This window comes from Chanos chanos, chromosome 15, assembly GCF_902362185.1.
Source record: "Chanos chanos chromosome 15, fChaCha1.1, whole genome shotgun sequence".
NCBI classification, from domain to species: domain Eukaryota; kingdom Metazoa; phylum Chordata; class Actinopteri; order Gonorynchiformes; family Chanidae; genus Chanos; species Chanos chanos.
Window position 1 is genome coordinate 8,066,658 of NC_044509.1, and position 25,887 is coordinate 8,092,544.

At 42.6% G+C, this 25,887-nt stretch overlaps 1 protein-coding gene across 3 annotated transcripts; it reads right to left on the minus strand.

Annotated features, from left to right (window-relative positions):
- Positions 1–595: 595 nt before the first annotated feature.
- Positions 596–25,175, minus strand: kcnip1b (Kv channel interacting protein 1 b). Of its 3 annotated transcripts, none has more exons than XM_030792572.1 (8): positions 25,088–25,175; positions 2,890–3,014; positions 2,237–2,306; positions 1,612–1,682; positions 1,395–1,502; positions 1,043–1,147; positions 801–863; positions 596–643 (listed from the first exon to the last, which is right to left on the minus strand). In XM_030792572.1, the coding sequence occupies exons 1-8, from the start codon at positions 25,173–25,175 to the stop codon at positions 596–598; spliced, it is 678 nt and encodes a 225-aa protein (XP_030648432.1). The 3 variants fall into 3 exon arrangements, with proteins under 3 accessions (XP_030648432.1, XP_030648434.1, XP_030648433.1); XM_030792574.1 differs by lacking the exon at positions 25,088–25,175 and adding an exon at positions 12,709–12,766; XM_030792573.1 differs by lacking the exon at positions 25,088–25,175 and adding an exon at positions 9,853–9,910.
- Positions 25,176–25,887: the final 712 nt, after the last annotated feature.

A 25,887-nucleotide genomic window follows, 5' to 3' on the forward strand; every position in this document is an offset into this window, starting at 1 on the left:
CCTATATCCGCACCCATTCACACACCCACACCCACACACCTACACACCTACACACCCACACACCTACATCCGCACCCATTCACACACCCACACCTACACACCCACACACCTACACACCCACACACCTACATCCGCACCCATTCACACACCCACACCTACACACCCACACACCTACACACCTACACACCCACACACCTACACACCCACACACCTACATCCGCACCTATTCACACACCCACACACCCACACCTACATCCGCACCCATTCACACACCCACACCTACATCCGCACCCATTCACACACCCACACACCCACACACCTACACACCTACACACCCACACACCTACACACCCACGCCTACATCAGCACCCATTCACACACCCACACCTACATCCGCACCCATGCACACACCCACAACGACAGTAGTGTAAAATATAAAGCATATTTATAATGTATATAAATAAAATCTTCTCTCTCTCTCTCTCTCTCTCTCTCTATCTGTGTCTCTCTCTGTCTCGCTCTCTCTCTATTGCTCTCTCTCATCCTTCCAATGGTCCTGCTTTTCTTGTTCACTCTCCCCTGTGGTGTTGTTTCTCTACATCACGTTTTCAAAAAGTTGCATGGACCTCATCATGTTTTCATCCTAAAGGAAACAGGGGAAGAAGGAAGACAACGTAAAATCAGAAATCAGGCATGTAACTGGTGCAGTTCCTTCAGTACACCACACGATGTCAGTGTTGCATACAGATTCAAATCGAAACATAGAAAAAACAGCAGAAACAGATATTAAAGACACATACCTCTTGACATGCGGTAATAAACTCTTCTAATGTTACTATTCCATCTTTGTTTTTGTCCATTTTCTGTTGGTCAAGAATGTACAGAACATGTTGTGGTCAAACAAATTTGCATTCAGTTTTCATCTTTACTAATATCCACAGTGTTTCTGTACGTAAATAAAGCCTGTATTTGTTATGGTATGAAGCACATCCCTTTGTAGGTGGTGAAGTGAATGGCCTGCTATGAGAGGGGACATGCTAACCTGGAAGAAAGCATCCACATGCTGCTTTGGAACGTCACCTTTCAGCGCTGGGTAAGTGTATTTGCCCATCATATCATAAATGGCTCGTACTATCTCTGTCATCTCCTGTCACACATAAACACACACACACACAGAGACACAAAAAAGAAAAAGTACTGTTTTAATATTAACAATGGGTTCAGCCTTAACACACACACACACGCATGCACGCACACACACACACATGCGCGTGCACACACACACACACACACACACACACACACACACACACACACACACACACACACACACAGTATTTTCAGTACTTTAGTATTAGTTACGGCCTCAACATTCACACAACAGACACTGGTACCTCTTTGTTTATGTATCCATCTCTGTTAATGTCATAGAGGTGAAAAGTCCATTCAAGTTTCTCTCTCACTGTGCCTCTCAGTAAGGTAGACAGTCCCATCACAAACTCCTGAGGAGGAAGGAGATGTTTTCAGAGTTGAAATAATCCCAACCCATTGCTTCTCAGTGAATGTGATAAACTCATAACAGGCATGGGATTTCTCTATGGGTCGTCATACCTCAAACTTTATAGATCCGTTATTTGTCGTGTCAAAAGCATTGAAGAGATAATGTGCGTATGTGCTGGCATCTGTAACAAAAGGGGGAGAGTGTAGGTTTGTTAAAGGGTATTTGTTCCTTTTGATGATTAGACCCTGAGAGGAGTAACCTTTCAAAGACCTGCAAAATGCAGTTTCAGCAGCTGTGTAAATGAAAGTGAGAAAATACAAAAGAGCCTCGTCTTTTGAATCATTGATTGTGTAATTATGCAAGAAATACACTAATGGGAATATGAAGGAAGAGCAAAAACGTCTGCAAAATGCTAAATGCTCACATTTAGACAACAACGTCATTTGTTAAGTTCTCAATGAATGCAAATGGCAAGCTTCAGTGTCCATGTTTCATAACAGCCGATTTTTCCAATGACTCCATAAGGTTGCTTGATAGCTGCTTGCACAGTGAAGCAAAGCAATTTTAGAATATATGCCATATCAAAACGCCATCACAAGATGTAGAGCTCAACAGATCCTGAAAGCGAGCGGTATACCTACATAAACGTATGTAAAAATAACATTTCTACTCTTGAGACAAAAGCAAAGAGGGAAACGAACATTTACTCGGAATTATTTGTTTATCTTGCCGTACCTCCGTGGGGGAAAAACTGTGCGTAGATGTGCTTAAACGTCTCTTCATTTACCACGCCGCTCGGACACTCCTGAGAAAAGAGACATAGCGGTTAGTGTCGTTTTCACGAGTTTCGGTTGACGTGTGAGATCACATTTATGTCTGTCCATTCACATTAGTATTTGCATCTCCTACTCTGGCGTACATCCATTATTTATGAGTCTACATATGCCTGCGTGTCTGTGTGTAATTCAGCATGTAATTGTTGGCAATATGGAAAATGACAAGTTAGGTTGTTTCTGCTTGAAGCGTGGAGTGGAGTCAGATTAGTAACACATAAGCTAATGTTTTATGGCTAAAAGGGGTGTTCACATATCAAAGAGAGAGATGAAATGTGTCACATGTCAGAGTAATTGGTGCCGCGGCACAAGGAAAAGCTTTACTGAGAAGAGGCAAAAGAAAACAGCTAAATAAACAAACAAATAACAACAACAGCAAAGACACATTACGCACATAAAAGCATGTCAAGATATTATATAATATTACAGGAGGGCTGAGCGTTGTTCGGAGACTAATATTTGCGATGAGACACAGGCCAAAAAAAAAAAAAAAAAAAAGACAGCAGAAAAGGAGAGAAAAGCGTTGGGTAGATGCATTTAAAATGTTATACGTACATTTTTAAAACCACGGTACAGGACTTGCAGCTCCTGTTTACTGAAGTTGGTCTGAGCTTCCAGCTGATCCAGACCCTCTGGGCGGTGACAGACCATGGTCATCTCCAACTCATCGTCCACCTTATCTACACACACGCACACAGACACACACGCGCACACACACGCAAATAAAGAGAGAGGGAGGGAGAAAGAGAGTTCGTGAAATTACCAACTTTATGTGGCTCTCACCCAAGGGGGAAAAAAAAATCTGTTCAACGTACAGCTTAAAAGAGCATGCTATTGCCACCTCTCACTCAGAACACAGGACATTGAATTTACGAAGCTGAACATATGCTGGTATTATTTTTCAGTAAATCTCCTGGTCTGACAGTAACTTGTGGTGTTGACTCCTTTGTGCTAGATTTACACTCAGGCCCTTTAAACAGCTCCAGTAGAGTGACAAAGGTTAAGAGAACATACAACGATTTATTGGGTGATTTTTGCCAGCGCAGGAGAAATACTGGGAAACACAAGGTGATGCAGGAGAAAAAGAAGATGTGAGAATGAATTAAAGGTGAAACAGAGGGGAGAGTGAGAAGGACAGGTCAAACGCAATTTTCCTTTCTCTTCTCCAACACTGATTTCACATCCTGTAACTTCCAACTTAGTGTGCAGGTTTGGGGGAGACGGAAGGTCTCTCGGTTGTAAGGCGTAGCAGGCGAACTGTCTCAGATCATAAACAGGAGAATATTCTGCTAGCGGCAACCCTTCAGTCATTCAAATCTGAGAGGCTAGGACACACACACACACACACAGACACACATACACATTAACACACACACACACACGCACACATGCACTCACACACACTCACACTCACACAAACACACGCGCGCACACACACACACACACACACACACACACACACACACACACACACACACACACACACAGCCCTGCAGGTCCAGTTCCAGCTGTGTCAGCTCCAAAAGCAATGATGGACTTGAGGGGAGAGAAATAGAGATGAGGGATGAGAGGACTTGGCAGAGAAAATGAAATCGGCTGAGAGTGATTCACATTCACGGAGTGAGAGAACCTGGGTGACACAACCATCTTTCACACACGGCACTCTCTCTCTCTCTCTCTCTCTCTCTCTTTTTCAAATCTTCAACACAGTCCAGCTCAACATCAAACCGCTTCCTATTCCAGTTCCTACTGATTTGACTTTGCATAAATGGATTAGAACTCTACACACTGAGTCCCATTGTGACTGAATCATTTTCATAAACTCTGAGTGAATCATAACTTGGACAATGGGTTCTAATCAATCCTCAGTCTCACAGACTCACCCCATTGATTCTATAATGAATCACTGCTCACTCTGTGCTCCTTCTTGACGGTTTCTACACCCAGAAGCTGTTGCTTTCTTTGGCTCTTATGTCAATAGCATTAGCGGTTAGTTCCACTTCTAAATGAATATTTAACCATGCAAATTCTGTGGATGGAGTAACATTTTTTCCCTCTCTGTCTTTGCTCCCGGGGGAGCATACTGATGTTGAGGCATTTAATTCTGTGGCATTAAAGTCTCTTCACAATGAGGATGTTGGCAGAGTGAGAGAAGAGCTCTGCTCAGCTAATGCTGATCATGCTAATGTATTTTTTGTCCTCAGGGTTTATGCTAATCAGCCTTAAGACAGTGAACAACCAGACATTTTCCGCACAAGTGAGCACTTTGGTAAAAAATTTCAAGTGCAAACATTTAAGAGCAAACCCATCTCTTCGGAAACTGGAGTGTTCAGTTTTTTGAAGTTGTTTAACTATTTTGTGTTCAGACTGCCCAATGGCCATATCTCTTTGTGTTGAATTCCATACTCTCCTTCCCTCCTCTTCACCCTGAACATTTTAATTTTCCATCCCTCATTTTACTGTGCCCTTAATCTTCTCTGCCCACTGTGAAAATCTCTGACATTTTCAGATGGTTTCTGTTGTCATGGAGACAGCCAAATCACCTACATGAGTTTAAATCAGCTGGTTCCAGAATGTAAATAATAAAGTAAACAGCAAACTAATAAACAAACACATCAACTGAAAAGGAATAATGAAGCTAAAGCCCTTTACAAAGTTCTTGTCATTGTTTTGAAGGTAAAGTGAACATGCGGCAGCATTGCAGATATTTGAAGATCGTGACTGAGTATCCTGTTGAAATATTCAGAATAATTTTAAACCAGGGAATTCACATGAGGATACCTCTGCAATCAACACTACTGCTAGGGTACAGGCAACAGTGCTGCTAAGATACAAGCTTTTAATCAACACTTTAATTATCACTTTTTCTTAGTCATTAACACATATCAGTGCAATCTGGTAATTACCAAAATGAGAGAAAGAGAAGAAAAAAAAATCAAGAACATTCAAGAAAGTGAGGAGAAGGGAGGGGGGGGGGGGGTGAAATATATATATTAAAAAAATAGCAGGCCAAATGACAGATGACATGCATTTCCTGGAGGGAACCCAAGGTTGACTGATGGACTGTGGAGATTTAAGATCATGAAAAATTGAGATCAAGCAGAAGATTGAGAGCCAGATGCAACAGACTGCAGCAAGATGCGGAAAGGGCATACTCTCATTTTTTTTTTTCTCTTCCCCCACTAAACCTCAAAATAGAGAACAAGTCCCTGGATGCTGGAAGAGCCTAAATAGTGGAATAAATAAGTCTGAGCATACATCAAACCTTCAACAAAAGTACAGCATCTACACACACAGCCAAAAGCTGAACTCCAAAGCCATGAACCAATGAAAAATACTATATTCCTACTCCATTTAGCTGCAGATACAGATTAGAAACGAAAGGATAGACCTATGGCATGAATTTGTTGTGCAACGATGCAAATATTTTGTGAATGGAACTTTACTAATGATCAGAATGCTGAGCAGTTGATTGGTTAAAGATACCATTTAGAACTAGACCTTTTTTCTTACCTGACAGTAATGGCCAACCAGTTTGTTGAGACACCTGACAAGAATCTTTTCACAGGTCTAATGTAACTCCCTTTCAATTTCGAATAACTCATTCCAGACCCCGTGTAGCATATAAATAGCATTTCAAAGATCTGGAATGGTTGATTTAACATAGCTTTTTCACATAACCTCACCGATTTCATAGTTATAAACTATATATCAGCGTGACAACCTCAGCAATAAATGTCAGATGTACTCGCTTTTTTTTTTCTTCTTTTTTTTTTTTAATACAACAAGCACAAAGCAGCAGGAGCTTTCATCTGGGCACTTGAGTGTATTTCATGTGGCCCACTGCATTTTCATTTCAATGAATTATGAGTTGCTTACATTAGGCTTATTATTTCAGAAAGATGTGCTCACAGTGCCTTCGGTCTAATTTTCGTGCCTTTTACAGACTTTTTATGGAAAGATGTGTTCGACCTCACCCTCAGATGGCCCTGATATCTGATTCCTTAAAAAAACAAAACAACACAAAACAAAAAAAAAACCCAACACACACACACACACACACACACACACACACACACACACACACACACACACACACACAAAGGAAAACTGTAGAAGCTCAAAACATTGAGTCTCTATGAGAGATTTGTTATACAGTGAAATGAGAAGATGGATTAAACCCATCTGCATGCGTCTGATATAAATGCTATCCTTTGTGTTTATGTAATTGGAAGATGTTCATTCCAAAAAAGACTGGCCAAAAACTGCTTGGCTGATTTATATACTTAAGAGGCAGGACATTAGGCTGCACTTGTGATATAGGTTTTGGAAACTTTGTCAAACTATATATATCTTTATCAACTTGCGAACAACCATTTATAACTAGATCACAATACAATATAGAGTAACTATTTGTTCCAGTGCTTTCGCAGAGACATGAACCATTTGTCAAGTCTGAATCATTTTGTGCTCTGGTACCTGTTCAGTGTCTGTAAAAACATACTTGTTGTAGCTGCACTCTGTGTGAACTCTAAGTGACTGATAAACTCAAAGTTTTTGTAAAATGGTGTTTTGTGTGAAAAAAAATGAGAATGACAGTAACAGTAGACAGACTGTACACCGCACACAACAGCACCACTCTTTCTCACACCTGCATTTGTCATGTCTGTAACCAACAAAACTTCACCAGAGGAATGAAGCATAGTAAAACAAGAGATTCAATGCTCTGGTCTGTTGAATACTGCCACTCTGAAAGTCAAACATCGGTGACGGTAGAGCACGAGTAAACGCAAGAGTGAGTGAGAGAGAGAGAGAGAGAGAGAGAGAGAGAGAGAGAGAGAGAGAGAGAGAGAGAGAGAGAGTGAGTGAGAGAGAGAGAGAGAGAGAGAGAGAGAGAGTGTTGTAGAGAGAGTGTTGTAGACTTGAGTTTTCATGTGGCAGTTGTCCACACCCAGATTAAACTCAGACCCGGGGCCAGATTAGCAATGATGTTAAGGCCACTGTGTCATGAATCTGTGCCATCCTCTACTTAACCCAAATTCTCCGGAAAGATTTTATGTAGCGAGGTATCGAGTGTGTAAAGCCGCTAACAGCAGGAAGACTGATTTTTCCCCCCTTAAATCTCTCTTTCATGCTCTCTACTTGTAGTCAAATATGTTCTCAACTTCTTTTCACAAAAGCAAATGTATCTGTTTTGTGTAAAAATGAATTGTTTCTCACAATGGAGCACAAAGCGTATAAGTAATCATATTACATTGCCAAAGGAAAAGACCAAGTCATTAATGAAACAGAATTTGACCAAGGTCAAACTAACGGTGTCTAAAACCCCTTTCACACCTGCGGCTTAATCCATAAATGTTCCGGCAATTTCTCAGAACGGGGTCACGTGTGAGCGTGAGCTGTAGCACATAAGCGGCTCTCCTCTTTTTGTTTTTAATCTATTGCATGCATTTCATAGAATCTCAGTGATCTACAGAAATACATTATGTTGAAAAAGAATAAGAGTTTGCACGACACAACTGCAAAAATGCCCCAGTATCTAACAAGCCACATTAACCATGTTTGCCACTGTCAGATAGAAATCACACAGAGATAGGGCCAGGAGTTCTCGGATACTGGCAGTGGTTCCTCCTTCGCAGGAGCACTGGTGATTAGGGCTAAAAGATTTAATAGCCTTTGGGTGAATGAATATGCATTAGCACCTGTTTTGAGCCATGCTCTACATCCTCATGAACAAAGTGATAACAAGTGACTCTACTCGCTCATCAGAACTGGAAGCTATGACTCACTCAATTCTCGCTTCTCGATAGGAGCCAAAAACACGTCTGACCGTTTAGTCATCTGTTCAGATCGGTTTGCAGAACAGTGAATCTGGATCCTTCAACTGTATCACAGGATAATTCAACCTGATAAGTAAAGATATGCGAGCCAGGGCTTGATTTCTGGCCCTCATTCGTTTGTAGACTGTTCTTGAAGAGTGGAAATAACGACTGAACAGACAGCACGCTCAAATGATTTTAGTCTCTTTTTTTCACGTTTAACAAGACCTGACATTCGTTGGACAGAGCGCCATGCCATTGATTTATCTGTAGTATTTCTTGCTAAAATGATAAATCTTTTGTTAACCTCGTGTGGCCCAAAATGATGTGTTCCCTGTCAAACAGATATATATTTTGCCACAGGGATGTATCTCTTTGTATGTATCACACTGGCTTGCTATGATTCAATCTGATTTGCTTCACGATAAAGAAATTTTATGATGGTTTTCCTGCGATTTCCCTGAGAGCAGTTGTTTTCGTGCACTGCAGCAGTATGTAACATGTGTGGATACATCGTGTAGTTTAATGGTTGTGCAGCTCCATCCCATCAGCATCAGTCACTATTGTTCCTGCATCCCTCTCAACCCTCACAAACCTGTCTCCATGACAACCAGCCTGTGGAGCATGTGGACAGGAAGAGAGATGATATGTGAGCAGAGTGTTAAAACACCCGCTCACGTACTCGTATGCCTCACATACCGCGCGCGCACATACACACACACATACACACGCACGCGCACACACAGACATACACACACATGCACACACAGAAACAGACACACAGTCAGCACATCACACGCTCTCTCTTAAGGCACACACACACATGTGCGCGCGCACTCACACACACACACACACATGCACGCGCACACACACACACACACAATTTGGTGACAGCTATGACACTGAACTGCCAAGGACGTATTTGTGTACAAAAAAAATCACAGGCATCCATGAAGCTCAGCAGTATGGAAACATGGCTGCTGCGTTTTCTCAAAACCCTCACCCTCAATCTTCCTTTTTCTTTTTTTTTTTTACCTCCCCTCTTTTCGTTTGCTCGTTTTCTACCGTTTCCTCCCTCACCATGACACCCCTTACGTCTATAATTAAGATAAGTCCCCCTCTGTACTCAGCTTAACTAAAAAACAAAAAAAACAGTCTGATGCATAAATATTCTGTAATCATTATTTCGAGATTTGAATTCATGATTTAACTTATGAAGGAATACTTTTAACATTTAACCTATGCGCTGAAGGTCTAAATGTTGGCTTTAATGATTAACACGTAATACAGTAGTTGCACTGTGTTTACACAAGTAATTACCACGCAACTAAATTGTGACAAAGCTGTTTCTGAACTGAACATGATTTACGATCGTCTCTCTCTCTCGTTCTGTCTGTGCTTGACTCAGTCTTTCTCTGTTTATTGCAATCTGTTTTTCTGTGTGTTGGGTTTTAACTCGTGCTTGTTGCTCTGGTGAACGAGTACTTTGTCACACTCTGAATCTTTCTCTGAGTCTCTTTCCGTCGTTTCTGAGACCGCATTGTTTACATTTTTAGGTCCATAACTCTTACAAACCTCCACTTGCTTTTTTGAATAGCTTAGCCATTCATTAAAAATGAGTACAAAGCAATTGATGGATGCATACTCTCCCTCTCTCTCTCTCTCTCTCTCTCTATTGCCCCCCCCATGTTCAACATACCTTTTGACGGTCGACTCTGCTTCGTCTGCATGGTCAGCGTGCCCACCACTGCACCCATGTTTCCACTGTGGATACAGACGTTTACAGACAGTCCACTGTGTAGTCTGCCCCTCTCTCTCTCTCTCTCTTTCGTCCCCCCTCTCTCTCTCTTTTTTACCTTCAGGCTCTTCTCTTGTTTTCTCTTTGAAAATTTCACATGTGCTTCCTCCACAGATTAGCTGGTGTTGTCTTCTTCTCTTCACTCTCTTTCTTCCTGTCTTCCACTGAGTGTGAATGAAAACTAGCTCAAATTTTCTCTCCCCCCCCCCACCTAAATGCATACAGCCGGGGTGCCTTTTCTTCTCTTTGCCCCTCCCACCGATCTCTCCCTCACTCTTCTGTGTTCTGTCTCTTTTTCTTCTGTCTTTCTTACTCTCCTTGTCTCCCTCTCTGTCTCTCTCCTCTGTCCCGTTGTTATGCAGCGTAAGGAACTGTTGCTGTGCCGACAGCCCCAGAGTGCTGAACCAGAGCGGTACTGATCGTGTGCGGTCTCATGCTCTCCACAGACCGTGCCCCCCTCTCTCTCTCTCTCTCTCTCTCTCTCTCCTCTTTCCCTCCCAGAGACACACTCCACTGAGCCTATGGTAAATCAAAAGATGATTGCCATGATGCCCTACTTCCTGTCCTTCACACAGACACAGGCTACAGACACAGACACACACACACACGCACACACACACGATATCCAGAATACATGGTAACAACACAGAGCACTAAATCATATGACTCATTCCTCTTTGTCTGTGTTTTTCTGTGTGTGTGTGTGTGTGCATGTGTGTGTGTGTGCATGTGTGTGTGTGTGCATTTGTGTATGTGTGTGTGTGTGTGTGTGTGCGTGCGCGCGCATGTGTGTGTGTGTGTATATATATATGTGTGTGTGTGTGCATTTTGTGTTGTGAGGAGGAGGAACAAAGCCATTGTCCTCAGTCTGATGTGACAGCCATTAGAGACTAAAAGGCCAAGCTCAGACCTGTGTGTGCGTGCGTGCATGTTTGTGCATGAGGACACTTCATGACCATTTTACTGAGGTTTCCGTCTCGAAAATTTTAATGGAATACAAAGCTGAATAAATATATAAATAAAATAGCCTCATGCTTTCGCTCTTGTTGTTTGTCTGTTGTTCTCCCTCATTAGTTTTGTGGTTTGAAATGACTCCATAAACTTCTCCTATTAAAAAGACGAGGGCAGAGACCAAAAAAAAAAAAAAAAAAGAGGGAAACACGCGGTTTGGACATGATATAACTTGGGCCGTACGATTATAATATTGAGATGATATAATACAGAATATGCCACAGTTCACGGCATAGTTGCGTAATCTCATTAATAATAGACCAATTCAGATTGGAACATCAGAGAGACGTTGAGATTTTGACTCACGCGGTGAGGATGAGGAGGAGAGGTAGCTAATGAAGATGAATGAAGGGATTTAAATAAATCATTCCCGACCTCTCCAAAAAAAAAAAAAAAAAAACCCCAACGCAAACCAGATGCCGTCTCTGCCTTGAGAAACATTAGCGAGGCTTAAACCGGTAAGCGAGCGGTCTTTCCGAGACCTCCGCGGACCCTCACGACACGGGCTTTTTACTTTTTCCAGGTCCGCGCAGAAGCAGCATCGCCTCACGTCTCGGTCATGATTAAGGCAGTGATCCGTACAGCAGCTTACTGACAACATCTCTGTCCTTATGAAAACCTCTCTCTCTCTGTCTCTCTCTCTCTCTCTCCCTCTCTCTCTCTCTCTCTCTCCCTCTCTGTACGGCTTGTTGTGGTGAAATGAAACAAAGCTGTCATAGTCCCAGGGGGCTGCCCTTCATATGAGTCAGACCCTTAAGTCACAGATACACAGGATGAGAAACTCCAGGGGATTTAAGAAAAGACTTCAAACAAGCTCTGTCTTTGCCCAGAACTCCTAATCCTCTTGGCTGCATTCCCTCTCTGAAAGTCTCCTTTCTCTCTCTCTCTCTCTCTCTCTCTCTCTCTCTCTCTGTATATGTGTTGCGTGTGTGCAATTTTATTTTTTTTTGTGGGCACATGCACACAAATGTGACTGCGGTTTTGGTGCCCCATTTGCTAAGTTTGTTTTGGTCTGTTGGAGGAGTATATGTATATATTCCTTAGTATGTTAGAGCCAGTGGGAACTTTGCATATAGTAATGCTTAATTAAACATCAAGGCATGAATAATCATAGATATGTAACAAGCCGCCTCCTCTCCCTCATTCTCTCCCTCCATCTATTCTGCTTATCGCTCACTTACAGCCTCACCCTTTCATTCTGTCCTTTCTTTTTTTTTTTCGTTTTTTTTTCGTTTTTCAATCGCCCCCTTTCCTTCTTCATTAAAAAAAAAAAAAAAAAAAAAAAACTGCTTCCAGCAAATTGTAAGCATGAAGAGATAATGGTGTTTGAAGAAGATGCCACACATATACGTTTTATACCCAGAATGCCTTGTACACAGAAAGACCCTTATCTGTCACATGCTAAGACATCTCCATTGCCCACGCATGCAGGCCTACATGCACAGAGACACACATACACGTGCACACACACGCACACCACACGAACACAACACGCACTCCACACGAACACCACACGCACATACATACAATTGCACGTACGTTCACAAACAAACAAATAAACCCAAACATACAAAACTATTAAAACGACAGTAACAAGCACCAAATTATAAGATCACCTACCAGCTCTTGAATCACACGAACAGTTAACACAAACAAGTTCACTGAATCACTGTCCAGAATATAAAATGTCAGAAGTCAGCACCCAAAGCACGTTTGTCTTTTTGTAGAAAGTTTTGGAGTTCCTACCTCTCCTGTAGTTGACCTGTTTGGTCTGAACAGAAAAAGTTCCCAGAACCATGCCCATTCCCTCAAAGTCTGTTTCCAAATCTTGTGTTTTCTTTTTCTTTTCTCGTTCTCTCTCACTCTCCACCTCTTTCTTGCTTTTCAACGCTGAAATCTTACAGTGTTACACCTGCCTTACCTCTATTAACTGTCTGTTTTGAGTGTTCTTCACGTTTTTTTCTACTCTCTCTCTTTTTTGTTTCCCGACTCACAACGCTACCTCTCTTGTTTCTCTGTCTTTGCTTGCTCTCTTTCTCCTTTCTCGATCTTTTGCTCACTACTTTTGTTGTTCTTTTTGCTTTCACTCACTCAAACCTGCCTTTTGTCTCCACTTTTTTTCTCTCTCTCACTCTCTCTCTCTCTCTCTCTGTCATATAGATTTTGAATATTTCACATCACTCAGGCAGCTATAACAGGGAGCCAGAAGAGAGGGGGTGTTAGAGAGAGAGAGATTTGGGAGGGAATTGAGGGAAGTGATTGGAAAAAGAAAGGGTGTGAAAAAGGTACAGCCAATGGTACGCGAGCAGATAAACAGAAAAAAAACCCAAACATGTTACACACTGTATGTGTGCTATTCTGCATATAACTCAGTGTACAGTATGGAACTGAAAGCTCCGTGACAACTGTTGGCAAAAAGCGGTTCATTTGGAATTGGTGTGTGACAGACAAATGCATATATCTTGTGCATATACCTTGAAGTATGTAAAATTTAAGACGATTTTCAGCCGTTTATGGCTTGTCGCAGAACTTTTCTCTTATTATCACAGGAGTACTACAGACATGAATCTATTTGACCCCCTCCAAACCTTTTTAAAGATTTCCAAACCTAAAAAAGATCTCTCTTTATCAACTTTCTGTCACTTTTCTCTAGTCTGTACCTCGAAATGCGTATGCTTTAATGTTAGTGGAGTTACTTTTTTTTATCTATCTAGGTTAACAGTCACCCACTGATTCATTTTGGCCAAAAGCTGTTTTTCAAGTCCACACACCGACAGAAAAGGGAGGGATAAAGATTCAATTAGGCCTCCAAATTGCAATCCAAAAAAATCCCACTACAGCAGAGCAAATCAGAAATTCAGAGCAGAGCACTGAAATCCACCCAAATACCACAGAGGAGCTTTAGTAAACGGCTCTGCTGGAACAGGATGAGACCAATTGGAACAAAATAGTACAAAACAGATAAGAGAGAAGCCGTTTGGAAAAAGGAGAGCGGGGAACAACCATAAGAAATAAAACGCTGTTCTGCTGAAAAGAGTTTGGGAAGACTTCGAGTAGCGGGGAACGGAGAGACAAGGAAGAAACACACAGAGCCTCGTTGCTCAGACGTGGTGCCGTATGAGGACAAGAGAAAAGGAGAATAAGGATAAAAGAAAAAAAGACGGGGAGAGAAAGAGATAGATAGACAATGAAACATGAGGAGTGGGAGAGACATGGAGAGAGAGAGAGAGAGAGAGAGAGAGAGAGAGAGAGAGAGTTGTTAGGGAAGAAGAGAGCCTGAGGTCAGGGGGAAAAAAGGATGAGAGTTTTTTAGCTTAGGATGTTCTTGCCTACGTATGCAGATGGATCTGTCAGCTCTCATCACTGTAACAAGACTCACTGTAAAAATCTTCACCGCTCTCCCCGTAATCTGACCATACAAAAAACCTCTCATCCTTTCATCTGTCCATTCCTTTTTACTCTTTTTGTCTTTCACCTCAACCTACCCTCTCCTTATCGCTGCTTCTTTCAAGAAGAAAAGATGTGGTCGTATTGGTAATGAGGCGACGAGGCAGGTGAGCTGAGGTAAACATCCAACAACTCTCTGCCTGACCCCGAAGGATCCTGTTCAAACAGGCACGACACAGCAAGCAGTCTGAAATCTTTTTATTTCACCTATGGTCCGCAGATTTCAGTCAGTTTCACGTGTTATAGCCAGTGTTTTCTGATTACACAGTGGAAATTCTTAGTTTAACCACCATTAAACATTCTTTACCTCATTGTTACTTTACATGGAAGGACCTCTTCTAGATCCTGTTTTTTTTCTCAAATTGCTTTGGTTTGTCCATTTGAATCAGATCCACAATCTTTTAAATGAAAAGCACCTTGAATTTACTCAAAGTCGTTATAGTTTTTTTTCTTTTTTTTCAATCAGATAATGTTGAAGGCTATTCCGCTTGAAGCACTGCTTGCAGTGTGTGTTTTTAGTAAGCTCTAGCCAATAGAGTAATCTCTTTGTCATAGTCTACACATAGCCTTTTTACAGCCTCAAACATTTATTCAACAACTGTCCTCTCTGTTTCTGCTGCGCTGTTTTCTACTCTATTACTCCTGCCCTGCCTGAGAGACTCTGTCACTGACTAAACTAAGTCTCTGTAATCTGCAGAAAACTACCAAAATAAATTAAACATTTGAGTTTATGAGGGGGTATAAAGTTTATTAAAGGCAGGTGCTTAAACTCAGGCGTGAACTAAACACTTTACACCCCATTATGCTCAGGTACGAGTATAAAAATGCAGATTGGGCTGAGCAGCCCATTATTTTGGTTGCCGTGGAGAAAGGCAGGGATTGTGACTGATTGTTGGACCATAGTTTGCAGGAGCTTGATGAGGACAATTCAAACCCCCCACCCCCAGACGTCTGTGTATTGTGCCGGGATGCGTGGCGAAACAGACAGGCATCGGTAAATCAGTTACGAAATGATCGATATGGGACACAAGGAGGCGGTTTCATCACAAAGACGGTCCGCCGAGACACTTCAGAGAGAGAGAGGATGACAGGGTTGAACGGCAATGCATAAAGCTCTTATTACTGCAGAACATGAACGTTTGCACATAAAGTGGTGAAAAGGAAAACAAGCGATAGTCTACTGAACAGTAGAAAACAAGTCACGTGGTTTAGATGAATCATTCCTCGCTTTGCTCTCAACAACGGACGAGCACATGTGTGGTGAACGACAAAAAGAAAGCAAGAGACCAGAGGGTTTGGTTCCCGTAGTGAGGGGTTCTGGCGGGCTCTGTTACGGCGTGGGATGAATTTTTCAGACACGGCTCAGGTCCACTCAGACCCTTTGAGCAAAAAGTACATTTCAATAAATATGAAACCACTTATGAAACCGTGTCTGGTGAAGCATTTGCATCCTAATGGGAGCGGTCTTCTCCAGCATCACAATGTTGCCTTCAACAGGGCACTAGTAGTCACCGAACAATTTAATGAGCATTAAAACCACGTAAATCACATCCCGTGTCCCTCTCAATCGCCGGACCTGAACCGAACAAAACAGTTAGAGAGAATTCTAGAACAGTACCCAAAACAGTTTTTTTTTACACCACCATCAACAAAGTGACAAAACATGGAAATTCTCGAGGAGGGATGTGAGAACAACCCCTCTGACGAGTTCCAGACACTATCAGTGACTACGCTATGGCTCAGTGATACTGCTGTAGTGAGTGTGTGGTAGTCCAGTGCCCTGTTAGGACACTCAGCACTGTCCCCCATGTTTAGGCCATAACCCATACACGTTTGATCACTGAGATCTCCTATAGAGATAAGGCAGTGCATGCAGAGATGGCTAACAGTGTGGATGGATTGGAGGGTTTAGGGGTAATGTATAGGGGTCTGTCGGCATCAGTGAGATCAATTACGCGCTCCCCTCGGGATGTAATCTCTTATCAGCACTGAGAGAGTGGAGAGGTCTGCTGAAGGTGAGGCCCCTCATTCGTCACTGCAGAGGGGACCGCAGACGCCCGCACGCACGCTCTGTATATAACTGTATCTCAGTTTCTCTTCTCTGTCATAAGAGCCATATAGCTTTGTCATGACACAATATGTTGCCATGGGAACGCGGCTAAACACAGACCCATTCAATGCCTGTCCCAACACATACGGTTTAGATATAAATGCTAACACACAGCCTGGCCTGCGGATAATGCAAACTGATGTTTCACTTGTGTGGCAGTGCGCATCTTACAAAGCATTTCTAATGATGTTTGTGATGTCTTGTAATGACTTTAAGTCTTCTTGTTTTCATTATACAACAGATAATTAATCAGACACCGATTCTGTGCAGTTAGCGATGAAGTTGAGTGACACACAGAATGAGTATCAGGTTTGATTTTAAAAAGGCTATTAAAACGTGTCCAGGGGATGGATGTGTGGTTTGATCATTCATTTCTATTTTGCTCTGTGCTGTGAGAAGATTTGAAATTTGTTTGCTATAGTTGAGACATGGCTGGAGTACAAACGGTGGGAGAAACAGGAAAGGATTTGATCTGCTCAGTTCTTACCCAGCAGCCAGCTGTGCCATTAATGGTTGTGTCTCTGAAGAGAAGTCAAGCGTTGTCTGAGAGTTTACAGAGAAATGGAGACAGTCTGCCCTCTAGTGGTGATACATATATGACACAGCTAGTTCAGAAAGAAAGTGATTTCAGTTGTTCTTGTCTTTTAGCCAAACCAAAAATTGTTGAACAAACATATGTGTATGCATCCACACACACACACACACACACACACACACACACACACACACACACAGGGGTGATATCCATGAATATACAGTAGCATCAGCACTTAGGTTGGGCAAACAGAAGCAGGAACACATGGAAAGGGTTTTTTTTAATAACCATTAGGAGGCACTGTCCTGCAGTTAATGAGTCCTCCAAGGGAAAATCTCTTACAGCAAGACCTCTGCTGTGCTGTCTAACAATCTTGGCTTAGTTACCTGTCAGTAAGTCATTTAAATCATGGGAAGTTAGGATAGGTCAATGAGCACATCTATGGCTACAAAGACACACCAGTCAGAAAAGCACACATGCATACAAACACACATCCACACACACACACACACACACACACACAATCTTACAAAACATTATGAATTATTTACGAGCAGTATTGAAATATCTCTCAAACGCTGATAACTGCTTAGGTCATAGCAATTTGTCATTTTCCATTCAGTAAATTAAAAAAAAACCCAACAACAACATAATTTGAAATGTTTTACTTTATACACTAACAGTTCAGTTCAGTGCATTTTCCTGATAAATCCAATGAATTATGTAAGAGATGCAACAGCACTGAATTAAATATCATGTAAAGAAAGCTCTGCTGTGTTTGACCAAGAAAAATGTCCCCTCCATAAACCTGCATTATGACATCATGTCTTAGAGTCGGGTATGAGGCACTTTATTGACTACGCGTGTATGTGTGTGTGTGGTACAACTGATCGAGAATTATGTTTATTCTTCCTATAATTCTAACAGAATTACTTTTCATTTGAGCTTTTCTTGGGGTGTAGCAATTCATATCGATTTATTCATTAATTTTATATGTGCATCCTTACAGCGAAACTATACCATGTAAAAATATCCAACTGTGAAGTGGTACTGCAAGAGGCAGTAGTTTTGACAGCTGAGGCCAGACCCAGAAAGAAAGCAACTCCAACATGGGCCCCAGAGAGCCAGCTGTGGCCATACCTTGTGTCTCTCTCTCTCTCTCTACCTCTCTCTCTCTCTCTTTCTGTCTCTCTCTCTACCTCTCTCTGTCTCTCTCTACCTCTCTCTACCTCTCTCTGTCTCTCTCTACCTCTCTCTGTCTCTCTCTGTCTCTCTCTACCTCTCTCTCTCTCTCTCTCTCTGTCTCTCTCTACCTCTCTCTCTCTGTCTCTCTCTCTGTCTCTCTCTACCTCTCTCTCTCTCTCTCTCTCTGTCTTTCTGTCTCTCTCTCTCTGCTGTGGCTGTGGCTGTGTTAGTAAACCATGGGTCTGAACACTAGGAGAGAATGGAGGAGAGGAAAAGGAGGGGAAAGATGCGGGAGATAAAAATAAAGGGCAAGGGGAAGGCCATTACGTAAAATGGGAGGAGAAATGATTTAAAAATTAAAGGTGAAGACGCGCACTGTCAGCTTCAATCTCTTCTAGAGAGAGAGAGAGAGAGGGGCGAAAGACTGAGACAGTGAGAGAGAGAGGGGGGGGGGGGGGGGCGAAAGACTGAGACAGTGAGACAGAGAGAGAGAGAGAGAGAGAGAGAGAGAGACAGAGAGAGAGAGAGAGAGGCGAAAGAGTGAGACAGTGAGAGAGAGAGAGAGAGAGAGAGAGAAAGAGAGAGAAAGAGAGAGAGAGAGAGAGAAAGAGAGAGAGAGAGGCGAAAGACTGAGAGGGGGTGGGTGGAGACTGGGTCAGTAGAGAGATCGAAGAGTAAAAAACGTAAAAGACAAGATTTTGTTCTGTCAGGTGGAGACTGATGTGATACAACAAAAATGTGCCTCTCTCACCTCACCTCAGTGAGCTCTAAGTTTAACCTCTACAGTGAGAGGAGGGTTTTTTTGTGCTGTGCAGTTTTTTTACTGAGAGAAAAATGAGAAACCATTCTCCAAAGTGTGTGTGTGTGTGTGTGTGTGTGTGCATGTGGGTGAGAGAGAGAGAGAGAAATTGAGGTATTGTGGATTCAGCCAGAATGTAACTGGGTGAAATAAAAAACCTCTAATCAATGTGTGTGTGTGTGTGTTTGTGTTTGTGTTTGTGTGTGTATGCGTGTGTGTGTGTCTGAGAGAGATAAGAGGAGCACTGTCGGTTTATGCAGAAATTCGCCCAGTAAAAATGACAGCACGGCACGACAACACAAGCCTGTCTGCGTGCACGCGAAAACATGTCTACATACATTTTTATATGTTTGCGTGTCTACATCTACGTGTGTGCATGTGTGTGTGTGTCAGCATGTGTTTTGTATAAAATACCAGCTGCAGAGAGAACGTTAGTGCAAAGCATTAGAGGAGAAAACAGGACGGCAGAAGGGGGGAAGCTGAACTCTCCCCAGTGGGAAGAGAATGCAGGTGTTTCAGAACAAAGTTCGGCGAAGTGTGTGGCAATGTGCGTGAGTAACCCATCGGAGCAAAGGGGTACGAGCGGCCGGATTTTCTCCGGAGAGCCTCCGAACGTCACCCAGCACGCCGCAGGAACGGTGGTGGGGGGTGGGGGGGGGGGGGGGGGGGGCAGGCAGGGGGTTAGCCAATGACACGCGGTTTCTCTCACACACGCAACAACGCACATTTTCTCACACTCTTCATTTACTCTCATTAAAAGTCAATGATAGAATGATAAAGCAGTTCCTAAAAAGGGTATCAAAAGTTAATGCTCTTGTACAGGGTTTTGTACTTTATATTCCGGTGCCTATGGAACCGCAGTATGGTTCCACAGTATTTTGGTCTGTGTACGAGTTATTTTGGTCTGTGGACGTGTTATTAACTTTCCTTTACAGCTGAGCTGATTTAAATGACTGACAATTTGAGAATGAAATAGTTGCTGACACTAATTAATCCAAAAGACCATAATACTAAAGGGACCAGCCAAAGGGCTAGACTCATTTCCACTGCAGTGCTGTTCAGCACACTGCAGTGAGTCTGTGTATTAGGTCTGCAAAAGGTACACACACACACACACACACACACACACTTATACACACACACACACACATACACACACACACACATATATTCGCATACACGCATATTCACATTCACCCACATGCGCATTCACATTCACATGCTCTTACAAAGGTCACAGTGATAACATTAAGATGATACATGTGTCAGAACTGGAAGGAACTGGAAGGGAGCAGTTGCAATTCCAGTTGCCATTTCCCTTGCTCATTCCTTTTCTCTCTCCCTCTCTCTCTCTCTCTCTCTCTCTCTCTCTCTCTCTCTCTTTCTGTCTCCTTTCTCTCTCTCTGTCTTTCTGTCTCTCTCTCAGTCTCTCTTTCTTACTGTCTGTCTGTCAGTTTGTCTTTCTATCTCCAAAATGAACTATGTACATGAGATGTACATCAGGTCCCTGAGCTCATGTGGTTACCCCACTGCAGAGGTCTGTGCTGGCATCAGAGGTCGGCTGCTGGCAGGCATCACCAGGCGTACACAATTACACACACGCACACACACACACACACACACACACACATTTCTTTTACTATGTGGGAGAGAAAAATAGAGAGAGGCGGAGGAGGACGGCAATAGCAGATCTGAATAAATTTGGGTTTGTGTCATTTTTTCTAATGTTACATTTACATAAGATACCATTGAAGACTACTTGGTACCGAAGGCATTGCTTAATAACAAAAGACAAAAAATAACACGGGGGGGGGGGGGGGGGGGGAGTGCCACAGTGCATGCTGCATGGAGAGTGGGTGAGAGGCAAAGCAATTGGAAGGAGAAAATCTTTGGGAGAGGAAGTGGGAGAGAACCGTAATCCGTTTTTCTGTCAAAGAGAATGGATGAACTGTGATGCCAAATGTGCTCTTTCAGATGACAAAAAATCCAGTGGACTGGATGAAACCACTCGAAAAGAATTCAGCAAGTTCAAAGGCTTTAGTGCCTCCATACAGAGGAATCCACTCTATATTAAACTGATATATGAACTGATATATGAAGTCTGAATATCTCAGATCACCACAAAGCTATATCATTGTTATTATTATCATTATTATCGTCATCATCATTATTATTATTATTATTATTATTATTATTATTATTATTATTATTATTATTATTAGTGGTGGTAGTAGTAGTATTAGCATCATCAGTATTTTTAATTCTTGATGTTTTTGCTGTTGGTATTATCTGTTCTTGTTTGTGCCGTATTTGTGGGAAACTCTACAGGCTAGGCACAACACGACTGTAAGAATATGGGGCATGGAAGAGACAGAAGATGAACTGCACCTGTAATCACAGTAAATCAGGCCGTCCTGCACCCCAGTCCTGTCAGAGATGCTTTGGCTTTCTTTCCAAAAGCGCCCCCCCCCACCCCGAAAACTCAAGTACAAGACTTAAATGAACTCACTCAATGTTTCAGACTTTAGCAGCACTGTTTCTGTGTTCCTGTGCTAGAGATACTCTGTGTTTTTCTTTAATACATTTTCTACACAGCAGTGACAGTTATGAGTTTTCAAATGCCGCTGTTGTCATTTACCTCTCACATTAAATCCAGCCAATTAAATTTAATGCCAACCAGTAGGAAGTGACCAAACAGTGACAGTGAATTATGAGGTAGGACTGTGAGGAGCGACAAAGAACTGAATTTGAAGTGAGTCATAAAGATAACTCACAAATCCTACAGAAAAAGGCTTAGGGTTAAAACTCTCAACTGATCTCAGCATTTACAGGCCAGCAAAGTGTTCAGTGTACCATGTAAAAAAAGCCTACGGCCTGACTGACTGTCTTCTTTGGTCCCATTCCCGTTCAAATGACTGTCCAGACACAAGAAGTGGGTGAAACACTGCAGACTGGAATGAAAGAGTCACTGACTTAAAGAGAAAGAGATGCTCCCTTTTTTCACGCCGCCGTGGATTCACACGTATGGCCCTAAATAAGTGCAACGGTAGCGCATGCACACACAGTGAGACGCGTGGGAGCACCCACATGCTCATTTAAACACGTATGTGCTGAGGTATTGCTATAAGATGCTGATGGTGCATCCGTGCAGTTATACACGCTCGTGTGCAAATTATACTCATGCACATTCAGAAGTTCGCTATTACACATACGAACACTGACATGTGCATTCACACACGCACACGCGCACACACACACACACACACACACGCACGCACACACATGCGCGCGCGCACACACACACACAGTCTCTCTCTCACACGCACACACACACACACACACACACATACACATTCTCTCTCTCTCTCTCTCACACGCACACACGCGCACACACACACACACGCGCACACACACACGTGCACACACACTGTCTCTCTCTCTCTCTCACACGCACACACACATACACATTCTCTCAATCTCTCTCACACACACACACGCACACACACACACACTCACACATATGCAAGATACTATGTGGATACACACATTTACAACACATGTACACACACACACACACTCACACACACACAGGGGTAAAAGGTGCTAAGGGGTAAAAGCGTTCCAGTTCTACTTCATGCTTTCCTCCCCAGAGCAGAGGGGAAGTGGTTTTACACCTTCCCCAGGTCCCTCCAGAGTGCAGGCTGGGAGACTGATCGTCCTCATGTTCTTTTAAAATGTCAACTGCTTTTTCATTAGCCTCCAGAGGTTACTTCACTGAGCTGTTAAACCAGATGGTAAATACAAGAATCAACTTTCCTTTCACTCTCCACTAAACCAGCACATGCTTTACAGGTAAAGCACAGGGTCAGTAAACGTGCTACTGCTGTCTGCAACAGCACACACACACACACACACACGCGCGCGCACACACACACACATCATATATTTATGTATTCAACGTCAGTTCAAGGCAAAATATGTCATCCTGAAAACCTACAAAACCTCTCTAAGGTACCAACACAATCTGGTTATGCAGCAAAATACAGACAGCCTCACATACACACACACACATGCACACACACAGACACACAGACACACACACACGCGCACACACACACACACACACACAGTAACTCACCATCACACACGCACACACAGTAAATCACCATCACACACACACACACACACAAATATACACACAGATGTTCACACACTGATATAAATATATACAAGTTATGTACATCCTGAACAAAGCCTGGGGTAAAGACAGAGAGCACTGTGAGATTCGCACCCCATTACTCTACCCACTTCCCTGCAGTGGTGAAAGGTCAGACTGAATTTGGTGAGAAATATGTAGGCAGTCATCTGTAACAGTGCAAAAGGACATACGGGCCGTCTTTTCTTTTATTTCATTTTATTTCATTTTATTTTATTTTATTTTATTATCTCTCTCTCTCTCCTTAGCAGCATACTCAACAGTCAGCAAATATTTCATTTATGATATTAGCCCGAAAAGTAACGATATGGTTAATGCGGGCAGCTGCCGGAATAAATATCTTGTGTTTATCACCAAGACAACCAAAAAGTGACTTGAATAGTGAAAAAAAAAAAACCCCAAAAAGACAAACGGCAGATTCTACACACTGCAGTGTAAAACCAGTACAAGCCATGTCTGCTTTTTAAGCCACTGCTCACCACACTCTTCCCCAGGGCTGCTGCATCTCTCTTCTTTTAGCTGCAGAAATGAAATCAAATTTGACCTCAAACTCAAACCCTTTTATCCTTTTTTCATTCAGGACCTTTTATTTTTTTCATTTTCCTTTCATGGCTTTTACCTCTTCAAGATTACAAGCGATGTATCTCCATATATTCCCAGCCAAATAGTCAATTATACAGCTCAATCTAATACTGACCGCCAGGAGGATCTGCGTGACATTTCTAAAAGTGAATTGAAAAGGGGGTTTATCGTTAGTCAATATGTCGTCTTAAATGATAAGATGTCGAGTTAAAGTATCCATCTAAAATGATAGAAAAACAAAATGACTCGGTAAACAACAAAGCCCTGTGACAGGTATTGCCCCGATGAGCTCAAGACTCATTTCTCCATTACCTGAGTGGACAAGCTATTGATTCGATTGAATTCTGCAGTTTCAGCTCAATAAAAAGCCTCTTTGAAATGATCTATTGCCCCCAAGTAAAAGGACAGGCTCACGCAGGTTTTACTAGATGGCTGAGAGTGTTGTTCATTGCCAACATGTTCTTTGGTAAGATCGTAACACACACACACACACGCACACACACACACACACACACACACACACACACAAACACAATGCGGTCTGGTTTCTCCTCAGATGGAGCTGTCAGATAAAGAACTAGCATGAGTTTATTTCGGCATCTCTGCGGGCTCTGTCGGCATGGAGACTATGTCGTGCAGTGTTTTTCTGCTGATGTGACGACACCAGGCCCAAGACAAAACAAAACAAAACAAAACAAAACAAAACAAAACAAAACAAAACAAAACAATGAAATGAAAGTGTAAAATGATGTAGAGACAGATTAAAAGACAAGAGAACAAGTAGAAAAGGCAGATGTTTGACAATCAGGAAGAGGTGTATGTTTACAGAGGTTACAGTTTGTAATAAAAGATAAAAAAAAACAAAAGCAAAACGAGTATACCAGCTTGATTTGGTGTCAGTCTCTCTCTCTCTGCTGATTGCATTGCACAGGTGAATGTGACCTAACCCGACAGTGAGCAGAGGAGAATAAAGCAAAGAAAACCTCAGAGACAGTATTTACCATGAGACATACCACAATGCAAACTGTCCAAACAATGCAGTGTGTAGACAGGTACTTGTTGGATGTACCACTTTGCTCAGTGTGCATGTGCCCAATCAGAAACACTCTTCAAAGACAGGAATTGTCAAGATCTATGTGCCTTCCTTCATCCTTTCTCCTTTCTTTCTTTCTTTCTTTCTTTCTTTCTTTCTTTCACATCACTTTAGAGTTTTCAGAACGAGAGAAACACTGACACGTGAAGGGGCATTACCTTTGCTGAGAGTACCAGAGACGAGTCTCCGTAGGGACTGGATGAACTTTAGCACCCCCTGTCTGCAGCGACTGGTACAGCCTGCCATCCTCAAACACGGGCACGGGGCTCGGAACCAGCCCCTCCAACGGCCTTCTCTAGTGACAAGAGAGCCCCCTCTTCAAAAGGACAAAAAAACCCCCCCAAAAAAACACCCCCACAGAAACTTGTTTTCAGCAGAAAACAAAGGGGGAAAAAAATGCTTTCTTCAAAGTCCCTGATAGTCTTTAGAAGAGCTGCATTCACAGATCCTTTTTTGTAGTGCAAATGACTCCCAAGCTACTTGAAGGTGAGCAAGAGTTCCTTTCATACGGCTGCTTCAAAGTGCTCCATCCTCTGAGAAGATGTGTTGTCCTTTCAGTCACTGTGGAAAAGTGTCCGTTTCAAGACAGTCTTATTTTTTGGGGGGGGGGGGGGGTCATTAACGCGCCGTACGGAAACACACTATCTGGACACGCACAAACACATACTCAACGCTCTTCCTGACAATCACACAAACACACGCGCACACGCACACCCACTCACTCACTCACACACACACACACACACACAAACACACTAATTTGCAGAAGCCTCTCTTTCTTTATGACTGCTGTGTGAACAGCCCAGAAGGAAGAGGAGAGACTCACTCAGACCGCCGCTACAAAACTTCTAAAAGGAAAAGTTGCAGAGCGCTGGAGGATGGGAGAGCAGATAAATTATTGAGGGAATGGTGAGTGCTGACGACGCTACGCCCGGCATAGTGAGCTCTGCTTCGTGGA